Raw genomic sequence first — 15,379 nt, forward strand, 5'->3', positions numbered from 1 at the left:
AGTTCTCTGTGGGAGGACTCAGCTAAGGGATTGCCCAGCACTCACGTGCTCACCTCCTTTGGGGTGTAAACCCAACATAATATTGTCTTGCACTGTATAGAGAGATCTGCACAGCGCAAGCTCATAAAAATCACCCCCTCCTTCAATGTGGAGGGAGACATGCATAGCTTCTGCCCCCGCCTGGATTTATGAGTTGCACAAACTGGGTTTTGGTATAACCAAGAAATATGTTTATTAACTACAAAAGGAAAATTTTAAGTGATAATAAGTGATAGCAAACAGAACAAAGCAGATTACCTTAGTAAATAAACAAAAACTACAAACTGAGCTTAACACACTAGATGCGTATGATACAAATTACCAAATTCTCACTCTGAGTGATAAACAGGCTGGCAGATTCTTAAGGCACAAGTTGCCTTGGCTTTTCCAGGTTTTCAAAATCCTTCTAGCCTGGGACCATCATGTCCCACAGTTCAGTCTTTGTTCCTCAGTTGTTTCCAGGTGTGTTGTTGCAGGGAGAGTGAGGTTTCCTCATAATGTCATTTTCCCCCTTTTATATCTTCTCCCCACTTGCTGGAAAGCTCCTTTGCTGTGACCTGGGTCAAACAGTTCCCATTGGGTAGTGCTATCTCTGAGAGATTTCTATTGTACACAGTTCCTGGGGTAATCCTTGTGCTTGTGTGCATTTCCTCAATAAGCCATTAACATTGTTTGGCCATTTTACTCTCTTACCTGAAAAGCCACTTGTGGGAGTTTTTCAACCTCAAGACATGTTTCAGCAACACATATATAGTGTTATGTATTACTTCATTACTTCACATATAATGATAGCACATACAATCCAATGAGGTATTACTGTCTGGCAGATCAAGACTTTTAAAATGACACCTCACAAGGTATAATTTGTATAAGACATCCTAATTACATGACAGTGGTGAATATTGGGTGTCAGGGTGTCACAAGCTGACCTTTAAATAGATTTTTAGAATATATTTCAGCTCTCATCTGCAGACAGTATTGATTTTGATAAGGTGCAAACACAATCTGAAATTTATTGTGTTATCTAGAAAGAAGGAAATCTATGAAATATTTCACTTCTGCAGAAGAATACAGAAGGCACAAGAAGGTACCCAGGAAAGTATTAGCCTCTTAAGAGACCTCCTGATGGGAGACATGGTGGTGGTAGACTGCAGCGGTGGGAAAATATGTGAACATCTGCTCAGAGATTGTGAGCTAACTTTAGAAAAACACATACATTTGCAAAGTGGCAAAGCAGGCAAAATTGCACGTGCAGGCTTTAAGTAAGGAAACAAGAAACTGTACATAGAAGGCAACAGAATGAGAAAGATAGGCCTGAGAGGAAAACACACAAGGAAGCTCAAAGAATGGCCTCAACATTTTGCAACAAACAGCCTAGAAAATGACATGGGAGGTGTGGCAGTGACTGTGCATCTAGCCATTGTCCAGCATTTGGGCAAAAGTGTAGAATTTGCTTCACTGTAAATGAGTGAAGGAATCCACTGATGGCAAAAGTGTAGAATTTGGGCAAAAGTGTAAATGAGTGAAGGAATCCACTGATAGCTCTGTGCACTTAAGAACAACACATCTGTGGGACTAGAGGAACATATCTGGGGAATTGTGGTCAGGCTTAGGAGGTTATGGGTAATATGACCGTTTAAAAACAAAAAGATGTTATGAAACATTTTTCTGTATGTATGTTTGGATTATACTGGTTTAAGGAGTAACTGCTATATTTCAAATATTTGACTTTTTATTAAAGTAGGCATAAAAGCATGCACTGAGGTGGAATAAGAGAAGAGTTACTGTTTTTTTTTTTTTTAACTTTTGCTTTTCATAGGCCAGATGTTCAAACAGAAACTGTATCCAAGATAATAGTGTGTAGGTGTTTCAGACAAATGGAATTGTTCCTGTATACCTGTGTGTGTGTATTCTGGCTTTGAGGCATCATGAAATATAATAAGGTGTTTTGAGGCATGTGACTTCTGTAAACTAAATTTGAGTCTAACTTCAAGTTGCATTATCCAATGCAAGTAAAAGCACTATAGCATTTTTTATTTTGTTTGCTTTGTTTTGCTTCAAAGTCTGATTGCCTCCCTGTGAGCATGGAAGGCCTTCAGAATGCATAACTGACCTTGCTGAGTGTATACTGCAGAGAGACCTGTATTGATGTTGCATGGATGTCTGATGTAAAAGAGAGAGATGAGAACTTTAAAGAGAATTTTTTCAAATGCTCATTATTATGTTTTTCATGACTATGACTTGATGTATTTTATTTTTATCTCATTGTTCTCTTCAGTAGTTGTCAATGCCAATTTCTGTAGTATAATCGCTGGAGATCAGGCTGAGTCTGAGTCTTTCCACCTGTTGGGCATGATGTAAGATTTACCTGTTTATGCAGCCATTTTCCAAATAATCTTGTCATGAGTCGCTGCCATTGCCTTCTCAGAATTCATCCAATGGGCTTCAACATCTATAAGTATGTACCTTTTACTGGAGGAGGGGAGGCCAGCTCTTTCTTTTTGGGGGAATCTCATGTTTGCTTGGTTTTTTTGCAGCGTGTTCAGACCCATTGATGACAGGTGCCTTAGAAATCCTTGTAATAGATTGAAATATCTTGTTTTCTTTCCTCTATTAGGACGTTTCTCCGAGTTCTTCCCCTACCAAGTGAAAACTGGAGTGCTTTGGTTGAGGAGTGGTGCTGCCATGCCAATCCCTTTGCCAACAGCACTCTTCACCCTCAGAATAACGATTGTTTTCTTGGACACACTTACTTTCTGGTGAATTCTGGAAGCGAGTCACATGTGCCTGGACCTGAAATAGTCCATTCAGAGACTGAACATTCTGCTTCTGAGAGAGGCCCTACCTTGGTAAAGTATTTTGTTTTAATAAATCTCAAAATGTGATGTTTTTAAATTATTTTTTTAATTTTATTTTGGGGAGTGGACGTTTTTGTGAAAGATCTTTATGAAATTCGGGGCTTGTAGAAAGAACATGAGTATTTGTGGCACCTTACAGACTAACAAATTTATTTGAGCATAAGCTTTCGTGGGCTACAGCCCACTTCATCAGATGCATAGAATGGAACATATAGTGAGGAGATATATATACACATACAGAGAACATGAAAAGGTGGGAGTTGCCCTACCAACTCTAAGGGGCTAATTAATTATGATGAGCTATTGTCAGCAGGAGAAAAAAAACTTTTGTAGTGATAATCAAGATAGCCCATTTAAGACAGTTTGACAAGAAGGTGTGAGGATACTCAACATGGGGAAATAGATTCAATGTGTGTAATGGCTCAGCCATTCCCAGTCTCTCTTTAAGCCTAAATTGATAGTATCTAGTTTGCATATTAATTCAAGTTCAGCAGTTTCTCATTGGAGTCTGTTTTTGAAGCTTTTCTGTTGCAAAATTGCCACCTTTAAATCTGTTACTGAGTGGCCAGAGAGGTTGAAGTGTTCTCCTACTGCTTTTTGAATGTTATGATTCCTGATGTCAGATTTGGGTCCATTTATTCTTTTGCATAGAGACTGTTTGGTTTGGCCAGTGTACATGGCAGAGGGGCATTTCTGGCACATGATGGCGTATATCACATTGGTAGATGTGCAGGTGAACGAGCCCCTGATGGCGTGGCTGATGTGATTAGGTCTTATGATGGTGTCACTTGTATAGATATGTGGACAGAGTTGGCATCGGGCTTTGTTGCAAGGTTAGGGTTAGGGTTTTTGTTCTGTGGTTTGTGGTTGCTGGTGAGTATTTGCTTCAGGTTGGGAGACTGTCTGTAAGCGAGGACGGGTCTGTCTCCCAAGATCTGTGAGTGAGGGATCATCTTTCAGGATAGGTTGTAGATTTTTGATGATGCACTGGAGAGGTTTTAGTTGGGGGCTGAAGGTGACAGCTAGTGGCATTCTGTTATTTTCTTTGTTGGGCCTTTGTAGGTGACTTCTGAATACTCTTCTGGCTCTGTCGATCTGTTTTTTCATTTCAGCAGGTGGGTATTGTAGTTTTAAGAATGCTTGATAGAGATCTTTTAGGTGTTTGTCTCTGTCTGATGGATTGGAGCAAATGCGGTTGTTTCTTAGAGCTTGGCTGTAGACAATGGATTGTGTGGTATGTCCTGGATGGAAGCTGGAGGCATGTAGGTAAGTATAGCGGTCAGTAGGTTTCTGGCATAGGGTGGTGTTTATGTGACCATCGCTTATTAGCACAGTAGTTTCAAAGAAATGGACCGCTTGTGTGGATTGGTCTAGGCTGAGGTTGATGGTGGGATGGAAATTATTGAAATCATGGTGGAATTCCTCAAGGACTTCTTTTCCATGGGTCCAGATGATGAAGATGTCATCAGTGTAGCACAAGTAGAGTAGGGGCGTTAGGGGACGAGAGCTAAGGAAGCGTTGTTCTAAGTCAGCCATAAACATGTTGGCATACTTTGGAGCCATGCAGGTACCCATAACAGTGCCGCTGACTTGAAGGTATATATTGTCCCCAAATGTGAAATAGTTGTGGGTGAGGACAAAGGGCTTGTAGAGTTGTTGACATCTGTTGTCTAGGAACCAGACTAAATTCTAGCATTTTCAGAACAATTGCTCCTAGTCTTAATATCACCTAGGTACACAAGAAATGATTCAGAAACCTCTCCCTTGAAACACACTTGGAATTATTGTAAAAATACTGTTTAGAGAACCTAGTACTTGCAAAGAAGGCCGAGTAAAGCAAAATGGGATTTCATATTGTCAGACAATGAAGAAGCAAAATCTTTGGATCACCCTTGATTACACTGAAATGGAAACAGTGGTCTGTTGCTACAGGCTTTGTATTATCAGATGGGTAGTTAATTAAAACTGTACCTATGATATGATAGGAAGATGTCAATCAAAGAATAGCAAAATAAAACCCAAAAGCTAAGAATGGGTGGAATCGCAGGGTAACTACATTTGCTGAAACTTTGCTGGACACTAAGAAGTAAATATGAACAAAACAGTTTGGCTATACAAAACCAGGATGTGGTTTCGGTCCAGATATGTTTATTTATGTTCCCACAATGCAAGGGGGTGAGGGTTAGCAATGCAAAGATGGACCCATATTTTGGGAATATCTTTGTCCCACCACTTTGTTGTGGTTCTGATGCAAAAGCTGCTCTTGCCTGGCAAATACTGCCTTCAAGTAACTTACTGGGCTTGTTAGGCTAGGATTAAACAGGCTGAGCCTCTCAGTAAGTCGCAGTATGAATTCCATGCACTGCTGGTCACAGTCTCTGCCTCTTCCCATGCTTGAATGAACACCTTCCATGCCCTCTTCTGGGTTTCCTGAGATGCTAGATGATTAATTAGCTGAAATGTCTCTCTCTGAACGAAGGGTAAGCGCAGTCTGTTCAGCATGGCTCTATATTTAGAAAATATTGCTGAAATAGTTGTGATTCCAAGAGAGTTAGGGCAGTACACCCCCCTTCTCCCACAATCCCTTGGACTTTCAAATTTCCCACAGGCAACTGCTTTCACGGGGACTGTGAGAGAGTTAGCCAGGTGAGGGGTGCAGCTGAAGGACTTGCAGGTGTAGAGATTAGGCAGCTGCACCCGAAACAAAATGGCTCATTTAGATGCACTGCACTACTGGTATTTAGACCAATGTAGTCCTACCAGCTCCATTAGAAATGAGACAAGTCTTCAGTGAAGAGGCACCCGAAGATTTTTTTGAATGTGATGAATCTCCATATTCACTTCCTAAAAATTGCCTTGGTATCAAGATTTCTTACTTGGTTGTTTGAAAACCCTTGTATCATGCTTGCACTGAAATTCTAATGTCTACACATTGATTTCTAGTATCAGTCAGTTACCAATCAAATGAGCACAACTTTAAGATCAAGCAGAAACTGGACTAATCAGGGAAAAAATCATATTGAAATACAATATTCTTCCATAATATGGAGAAAGTTATAGAAAGTTAGAGACAACACAGATTGCTGTTGGCACAAATGTTCTCATTTTATAGTATATTCATGCAGCCTGCACTAGTATGAAAGTTCCTTTTTAATTGCATAACAGTCATTGGAGAGTGTTTGCCTGTGACCAAAGCAGTAGTAGGAATATAGCAGAGATACTTAAACAATCCTCTCCAGCCTCCTGTGGGACCAAGACAACGTTCTGCCATGGAAAACATATTGCTCACATTTTTGTCTAACGATGTAACATGGATTTTAAATGTCACATGGTCACACAGCATCCTAATAGTATCTCTTGGGGAAAATATTTTCTCTAAGACAGTATCAAGGATCCTTAGAATTAGAAACACACACAAAAAAAATATTAGGAGAGGATCCGCCTCCATCTGCAGGTTGCCAGCAGCTGCAAGTTGTCACATAGATATATTGATTTAATTAGTCTGGCTAAAAGTATCATCCTTTTTCTTCAAGCAGTGATACCACTGAGTTCTCAGTGTTTTTAGGTACCATACTGCACAATTCTCAGCCATTGCATATAACTTTTAGCAGAAAAAGCACTCAAATAGTAGTTATCTGAGGAATACTGTGCTTATAGCTCCCTAACTCTGCCTTCATTTATTGGGTATTAAGAAACTCAGTCTCCTTACTCCCTGTCAGGAAGAAGAAAAGAAAGAAAGTTAGTTCTGCTCCACAACTTTTGAGGGAGAGTAAGGGGCAGAAGTTGGGAAAGGGGACGAACTGTGCATCGGTCTTTATTGGCTCCAACTCCAGTACAATGGGATCCACATTTCTCATGTAACGTATCCTGTTAAGGCTGTAAAAAGTCAGCAGAGGCTAGAGAATTACTACCCTTGTGTTCCCACTGGAATCTTGGTAGGTGTTTAAACTAGGAGATGGGGGAAAGCCGACTGCTGCAGAGGAGCGTGTGGATCGGACACAGACTTCTCTTAGGGGAGAGTCTGATGATAGAGAATCTCCAGGTTATAGTCAGGAGCAGAGGACTGAAAAGTATAATGTAAGGGCCGGATCAGATGATAAACAGTCACATAAAAAAGAATCTGGCACATCAGAAAAAGGCAGGCTAATAAACAGGGACAAATTTTTAAAGTGCTTGTACACAAATGCCAGAAGTCTAAATAATAAGATGGGTGAACTAGAGTGCCTTGTGATAAAGGAGGATATAGATATAATAGGCATCAGAGAAACCTGGTGGACTGAGAGCAATCAATGGGACACAATCATTCCGGGGTACAAAATATATCGGAAGGACAGAACAGGTCGTGCAGGGGGAGGAATGGTACTATATGTGAAAGAAAGTGTAGATTCAAATGAAGTAAAAATCTTAAGCGAATCCACTCGTTCCATAGAATCTCTATGGATAGAAATTTCATGCTCTAGTAAAAATATAACATTAGGGATCTATTATCGACCACCTGACCAGGACAGTAATAGTGATGATGAAATGCTAAGGGAAATTAGAGAGGCTATCAAAATTAAGAACACAATAATAGTGGGGGATTTCAATTATCCCCATATTGACTGGGAACATTTCACTTCAGGACGAAATGAAGAGATAAAATTTCTCGATACTTTAAATGACTGCTTCATGGAGCAGCTGGTACGGGAACCCACAAGGGGAGAGGCAACTCTAGATTTAATCCTGAGTGGAGCGCAGGAGCTGGTCCAAGAGGTAACTATAGCAGGACCGCTTGGAAATAGTGACCATAATACAATAACTTTCAACATCCCTGTGGTGGGAAGAACACCTCAACTGCCCAACACTGTGGCATTTAATTTCAAAAGGGGGGATTATGCAAAAATGAGGGGGTTAGTTAGACAAAAGTTAAAAGGTACAGTGACTAAAGTGAAATCCCTGCAAGTTGCATGGGCCCTTTTTAAAGACACCATAATAGAGGCCCAACTTCAATGTATACCCCAAATTAAGAAAAACAGTAAAAGAACTAAAAAAGAGCCACCGTGGCTTAACAACCATGTAAAAGAAGCAGTGAGAGATAAAAAGACTTCCTTTAAAAAGTGGAAGTCAAATCCTAGTGAGGCAAATAGAAAGGAGCACAAACACTGCCAACTGAAGTGCAAGAGAGTAATAAGAAAAGCCAAAGAGGAGTTTGAAGAACGGCTAGCCAAAATCTCCAAAGGTAACAACAAAATGTTTAAGTACATCAGAAGCAGGAAGCCTGCTAAACAACCAGTGGGGCCCCTTATGATCAAAATACAAAAGGAGCGCTTAAAGACGATAAAGTCATTGCGGAGAAACTAAATGGATTCTTTGCTTCAGTCTTCACGGCTGAGGATGTTAGGGAGATTCCCAAACCTGAGCTGGCTTTTGTAGGTGACAAATCTGAGGAACTGTCACAGATTGAAGTGTCACTAGAGGAGGTTTTGGAATTAATTGATAAACTCAACATTAACAAGTCACCGGGACCAGATGGCATTCACCCAAGAGTTCTGAAAGAACTCAAATGTGAAGTTGCAGAACTATTAACTAAGGTTTGTAACCTGTCCTTTAAATCGGCTTCGGTACCCAGTGACTGGAAGTTAGCTAATGTAACGCCAATATTTAAAAAGGGCTCTAGGGGTGATCCCGGCAATTACAGACCGGTAAGTCTAATGTCGGTACCGGGCAAATTAGTTGAAACAATAGTAAAGAATAAAATTGTCAGACACATAGAAAAACATAAACTGTTGAGCAATAGTCAACATGGTTTCTGTATAGGGAAATCGTGTCTTACTAATCTATTAGAGTTCTTTGAAGGGGTCAACAAACATGTGGACAAGGGGGATTCGGTGGACATAGTGTACTTAGATTTCCAGAAAGCCTTTGACAAGGTCCCTCACCAAAGGCTCTTACGTAAATTAAGCTGTCATGGGATAAAAGGGAAGGTCCTTTCATGGATTGAGAACTGGTTAAAGGACAGGGAACAAAGGGTAGGAATTAATGGTAAATTCTCAGAGTGGAGAGGGGTAACTAGTGGTGTTCCCCAAGGGTCAGTCCTCGGACCAATCCTATTCAATTTATTCATAAATGATCTGGAGAAAAGGGTAAACAGTGAGGTGGCAAAGTTTGCAGATGATACTAAACTACTCAAGATAGTTAAGACCAAAGCAGATTGTGAAGAACTTCAAAAAGATCTCACAAAACTAAGTGTTTGGGCAACAAAATGGCAAATGAAATTTAATGTGGATAAATGTAAAGTAATGCACATTGGAAAAAATAACCCCAACTATACATACAACATGATGGGGGCTAATTTAGCTACAACGAGTCAGGAAAAAGATCTTGGCATCATCGTGGATAGTTCTCTGAAGATGTTCACGCAGTGTGCAGAGGCGGTCAAAAAAGCAAACAGGATGTTAGGAATCATTAAAAAGGGGATAGAGAATAAGACTGAGAATATATTATTGCCCTTATATAAATCCATGGTACGCCCACATCTTGAATACTGTGTACAGATGTGGTCTCCTCACCGCAAAAAAGATATTCTAGCACTAGAAAAGGTTCAGAAAAGGGCAACTAAAATGATTAGGGGTTTAGAGAGGGTCCCATATGAGGAAAGATTAAAGAGGCTAGGACTCTTCATCTTGGAAAAGAGAAGACTAAGGGGGGACATGATAGAGGTCTATAAAATCATGAGTGATGTGGAGAAAGTGGATAAGGAAAAGTTATTTACTTATTCCCATAATACAAGAACTAGGGGTCACCAAATGAAATTAATAGGCAGCAGGTTTAAAACAAATAAAAGGAAGTTCTTCTTCACGCAGCGCACAGTCAACTTGTGGAACTCCTTACCTGAGGAGGTTGTGAAGGCTAGGACTATAACAATGTTTAAAAGGGGACTGGATAAATTCATGGTGACTAAATCCATAAATGGCTATTAGCCAGGATGGGTAAGAATGGTGTCCCTAGCCTCTGTTCATCAGAGGATGGAGATGGATGGCAGGAGAGAGATCACTTGATCATTGCCTGTTAGGTTCACTCCCTCTGGGGCACCTGGCATTGGCCACTGTCGGTAGACAGATACTGGGCTAGATGGACCTTTGGTCTGACCCGGTACGGCCTTTCTTATGTTCTTATGTTTCCTGGCTCAGTTGAGGTTTGCAGTATAGACTGTCTGCTCAGTTTCCTAATCATAGGAAATAGGAAGTATCCATCTTCCCTGAGGGCAGCGGTGATTCAGTCTCATTAGAAAACGAGCGAATAGGCAGCCATTCTTACTAGGGGCAGCCTCACTTTCACCTGGCAAGTAGAATTCTCAAATGTACAGCGGTTGAGCTGAATCAGGTTCCCATCTCTGTCCAAATATTGTTTAGTCTATGGGAAGATACACAGAGCTGGGAGCCAGGAGATCGTGAATTCAAATCTCATCTATTCCACACACTGTTTATGTTTCTGTGCAGTCCTACCTTTGGACTCAGGGCAATCCCATTTCACTAATAAATTAACTGAGGGATTGCATAAGGTTACTTTTAGCAGAGCTAGAAATAGAACCCACATCTTTAATATTCCCAAATTGATAAATGTTTAAGACCAGAATGGACCACTATAATTATCTAGTCTGATCTCCTGCACAACACAAGCTAAAGAATCTCACCCAGTAATTCTGGCATCAAACCCATAACTTGAGCTATAGCATAGTTTTTAGATAAATATCCATTCTTGATTTAAAGGCTTCATGTGACAGAGACAGGGTGGATTTTCTGTGTGAGTTGTTCCAATGGTTAATTACACTCACCCTTAAAAAAAAATTTACTTTATTCCTAGCTTGAATTTGTCTAGCTTCAGCTTTCAACCTTGGGATTTTGATATGTCTTTTTCTGCTAGTTAAAGAGCTACTGTCAGAAATCTCTCCCCCATGTAGGTACTTGTAGACAGTTATCCAAGTCACCCCTTAATCAAAGTAGATTGAGCTTCATAAGATATGTTGTCCAGACCACGAATCATTCTTGTCGCTTTTTCTGAAGCCTTTCCAATTTTTCAACATTTTTTTTTTTAAGTATGGACTCCAGAACACAATATAATATTCCAGTAACTGTCTCACTAATGCTGTATACAGAGGTAATACCACTTCTCAACTTGTACTCAATATTTCTCTGCTTATACATGGAAGGACCATGTTCACAATCTTAGCTACAGCATAACCAACATGAGCTCCCAAGGCAATCTATCATTACCATTAAGTCCTTTTTTTGAATTCACTGTATTCTTGGATACAGTCCCTAATCTTATACATATTGCCTACATTCTTTGTTTCTAGATGTAATTATAATACAATCTAAGGTCATACCTTTACATCATACAATGAGGAAACATTATTTAAAAATGTTCTATTATGAGAAAAGATGATCTGTCATTTATGGTACAGTAGGCAGAAACACACAAATTACGTTTGGTCATTTGTCATACGTTTTGGTGGCTTGTAGCACACATGAAGGTTTTAAAGTTGAGAGGTACGCTGGCTTTAGTGAAAGCGTGGCTTCATTACAGTTGGAAACAATGGAAAATGGTGACCATCTTTTATTAGGGACATACAATAAATGGAAAAAATGTTTTTTTTCCCCACTAACTTGTTTTATTTATAATAATCGTAGGTGTTACTTTTCTGTGTAGGTACAAGTTAGTCAGGCTTCAATATGATTTTTCAAGTTGAAAGTTTTCTTTTTCAAACTTTACTAAGTCTATACAAATACCCATGTGAAACACATTTGCTGCACATATACCCCAAATTAACAGGTATAATGCTGATTGTGAAGATACTAGATGCAAAAATCTTGCTAATGAAATAGTATGAATGAAGATAAGTGTTGAGCTCAGTTATATCATTTAAACAATATTCAATTTAAATATGAACTCTGGGTTTAATTTGTACAGTGTCATCAGTGTACTGTAAGATTTAAATCAAACACACAACTTCTAAGTAACTCAGAAAGTTTAGAAGGCTGCAGTGAATGAAATAGCCAAGACACATCTCTACGTACATAAACATTCTGAGGAGTGAAGTATAAAGTTCACTATGCACTCTGGAGAGTATGTTAAAATTATACATTCTTTTTCAGAAGAGTTGAATGACATTTAAATGACATTTCTCTTGTCCTACAGAAGTCAAAGGAAAATGCTAGAGTAATTTGTAAGCGCTGCAAGGCAATGCTGGGAGAGACAGTATCATCAGGTATGGATTACACAAACAAAACCATACTTGGTTGGCTCACTCACTAAACACTAGAGGTTAAAAGTTCTGGAGAAAAATAATTTATCAATAGGATGCTGAGTTGATTCCGGTGGGTTGTTCTCCTTCACTTCTGAAAGGGTGAGATTGTTTCTACTGTCAAAACTATGAGGTTTTTGGCCCCAGTAATTTATTTTGATCCTTGTTTATGTGGCCATATTGTTCTCTGAATTTTAACACTTAGCAAAATGAATTTTCCTTTTTATATGTGTGAACCATGCCACTTGCTCTGTTATAAAGTGGATTTGTAGCATAGACCCAGAGTTGTGATATGAAGAACTCTGAGCTGAAATAATGGTTAGAGATTGAAATATGAACACAAGCATTTAGATTTAGTTTTTAAAAGATGTTTACCTAGAATATCATGGACACATTTGCAATTAATTGTGGAATGCATACTTTGTGTACCTTACTTTGTGTAAATTTAGTTTAATGTATAGATTAGAGCTGAACTACATAACTAATATAAGCTCAAGTATGCAGTTCGTCTTTCATAAATAGTCCCTCTAAACAAAATAAGGTAGAATAAACTTTTTATAGATCATGTGCAAACGTTAATTTCTTTGAACTAAAATCTACTTCCAATCAACTATAACTAATACAGTAGAGAAGGCTATAAAGTCTCATAGCTCAAAAGTTGGCAAAAACTTTGTGAAGTTTATACATTTGAAATTTGTTAATTGATCAATCTATAAGAAATTAACATTGAAGTACTGTGGTGTTTTATCTTCGTGTACTTAAAAATGTTCTGGACTAAATGTTCAAGTTAATAGTCTTGTAGACAATATTTGTTGTTAATATTTGTACAGAGGAGTAATTTAATGCATGTTTGCAAAAACATACTGTAAAATAGGAGTACATAATGTGTGTGTCCAGACTGTGTTAATACTGGTATGTATATCTGTAGATTTGTAATATTATATATAAATATTTGAGTTGCAATTATTGCCTGGGAGTGGTATGTATTATTTATTTTACATTATATTATATAAAGGATATAAAATGTGCAAGATGCTTTACAGATTTATAGGAAGATAAGGTCTCCCAGTCCCAAAGAGCTTGAAAATCTGTAAAGACAAAGATAGATAAAAGGGTGGGAGAAAAGGACTTGTCATATAAGCAGTGTGGTGAGAGTGAAGGCTGATAGTTCCACTAAAAAATTATAAATGTTAATTTTATATATTTATATTTATATATATATAGAGAGAGAGAGAGAGAGAGAGAATATAAATATTATGAGTTACCTAGACATTTGTTAGCTCTGATTTTTGTTACGTTAACTGCCGCTATTTTTGTTACTTTGGTTTTTAATCCTTACCTATTGTTTCTTTTTTAATTTTAAATTTTTCCTACTTTCAGTATATTAATTAAACCTTTACAATGCTGCACTCATAGGAGTGAGGGCATTACTGCCCACTGGTCACTTTCAGTGCAGGAGCACTAGTTTTAACTAGAAGTTAAAACTACTCCAATCTACACGCTCTATTATATCTTGTAAAATATATTTGTTCTAAGTGTGTTACAGCTTTAATTGCCCTTTGAGTCTTCTGTTTTTGTTCAAATTTCTCTCACCATTAGTAAAAATCCAGGGACAACTACCTTGGTAAATGTAAAATAAAATTTCCCTCTGTTTTCAGTTTTTGTGCTTGACATTTATTTTAAAATTTTACTTTCTACATTGTTGGGCCAATCTCCTGGTGTCCTGAGGAATGTTTGGTAGACTGGTTATTTATTATTTTCACTAAGCTTTTTGTTTCCTACGACAGGACTGACAAATATAAAAAGGAAAGAAAGTGTTGCATTAAATGTAGAATAAGTAGGTCTCAAATACAGAGCCTATCTATGCTAAATGTGCTACTGCATCAAACTGGTTCTGTGACGAGGCTCTATTTTAGGTCATACTGTCATTTGATTGGCACCCATGACAACATGGATAACAACATTGGTACAAAACTATTTTAAGTCTCAATTAATTGGATTGCAAATGCATTGTCCCAGTCAACACTGAAAGAAAGACTAGAATGTGGTTTAACTAGGCCACAACTTTTATTAAGTAACACATCTGAGAACTATTTGGCAATAACTCATCCAGTGGAGATCATCCATCCTTTGTAATCCTGGTGAAGAGCTGCTTCAGCGCCCTCACTCCTCCATTACACCTCCTAGATGACTATTGTCAGCCCTTCACCCTGTTAAACTAGTCCCAGCACAATTGCTCGGACCCCACTGCCCCTCCCCTTGTACAAGAATTAAAGGGTTGGGGGAGAGGTGGTTGTCTCCTCATTGTGAAAGACATTGGAAGCCCCAGCCCTGTTACCTGCCTTCTTTAGGCGATGCCTTCTAATCTGCTTCCAGTTCTGGTTTATCAGGGAACTAGACACCCTATTGACTGAGTACCTGTACTGGACACCTGCCAAGTTGTGACAAAATGAATTTTACAACCTTATCTACCTTCTAGATCCTGGGGCTCCTAAGAGGAAGGTGAAAAAACCCACACTGCCCAGGCCAGTCTGACAGTGAGAGAAAATTCCTGGTCCTGCTCTAATCTCAGGTCAGGGAAGGGGAAGCTTTTCTTCTTAAAGCAGAATGGTGCCCCAGAGCAAGGGCAAGAGCTTATAAGTGCTCCCCATGTGTGTGCAGGAGCCGATAGGCTTATGCTGAATCTTGTCTAACCAATCAGCAACCATGCCCTTCTTAAGCCCACAAGGAGGCTGAGTGCTCACTGCTGGCCCAGAGAAAGCCTCCCATCTCTGAGGCTGCAGTCGTGGGGAATGCAGGGAACAGAGCCATAAATAAATGTTGTTTGTTTTTCATAGTGGCAGGAGCCTAGTAGTGAACCAGGTCCCCACGCTATACAAACACAGAACAAATGATGGTCCATGCCCCAAAGGGCTTCAGTCTGAGACAAGAGAGGACAGATGCAGACAGACAGAGCCTCTGACCCAGTGGACCTCATGTGTTTCTGCTGCAGAAAAGGGCTAGCTATGATCTGAAGAGCCTGCACAGGAATTTCTAAACAAACTAGTGCATCATGGAGTTCTGCTGCTCTGGCACTTCTTGTGCTTCCATGCATGGGAAAATGATTGGGAGGGAGGGGCTCATCTAATATATATGCCCAAAATCCCAGACTTTGCCCTGTACCTTTTCTATGAAAAAATCACTTGGTGGCTAGAGAATA

General features: G+C 39.2%; 1 protein-coding gene across 10 annotated transcripts in view; it reads left to right on the top strand.

The window, feature by feature from the left end:
- UBE3D (ubiquitin protein ligase E3D) overlaps positions 1-15,379 on the top strand; it is a 123,407-nt gene that overhangs the window by 10,564 nt on the left and 97,464 nt on the right. For all 10 annotated transcript variants that reach the window (XR_005597019.1, XM_039532573.1, XM_039532580.1 and 7 more), the window contains exons 4-5: positions 2,657-2,888; positions 12,075-12,144. Coding sequence is in view for 9 of the 10 variants with exons in the window: in XM_039532573.1 (XP_039388507.1) it covers positions 2,657-2,888; positions 12,075-12,144 (302 nt within the window). In the remaining variant the exon portion in view is untranslated. The remainder of the gene's footprint in view (positions 1-2,656; positions 2,889-12,074; positions 12,145-15,379) is intronic.

This window comes from Mauremys reevesii, linkage group 3 (assembly GCF_016161935.1).
Source record: "Mauremys reevesii isolate NIE-2019 linkage group 3, ASM1616193v1, whole genome shotgun sequence".
In the NCBI taxonomy this organism is placed as follows: domain Eukaryota; kingdom Metazoa; phylum Chordata; order Testudines; family Geoemydidae; genus Mauremys; species Mauremys reevesii.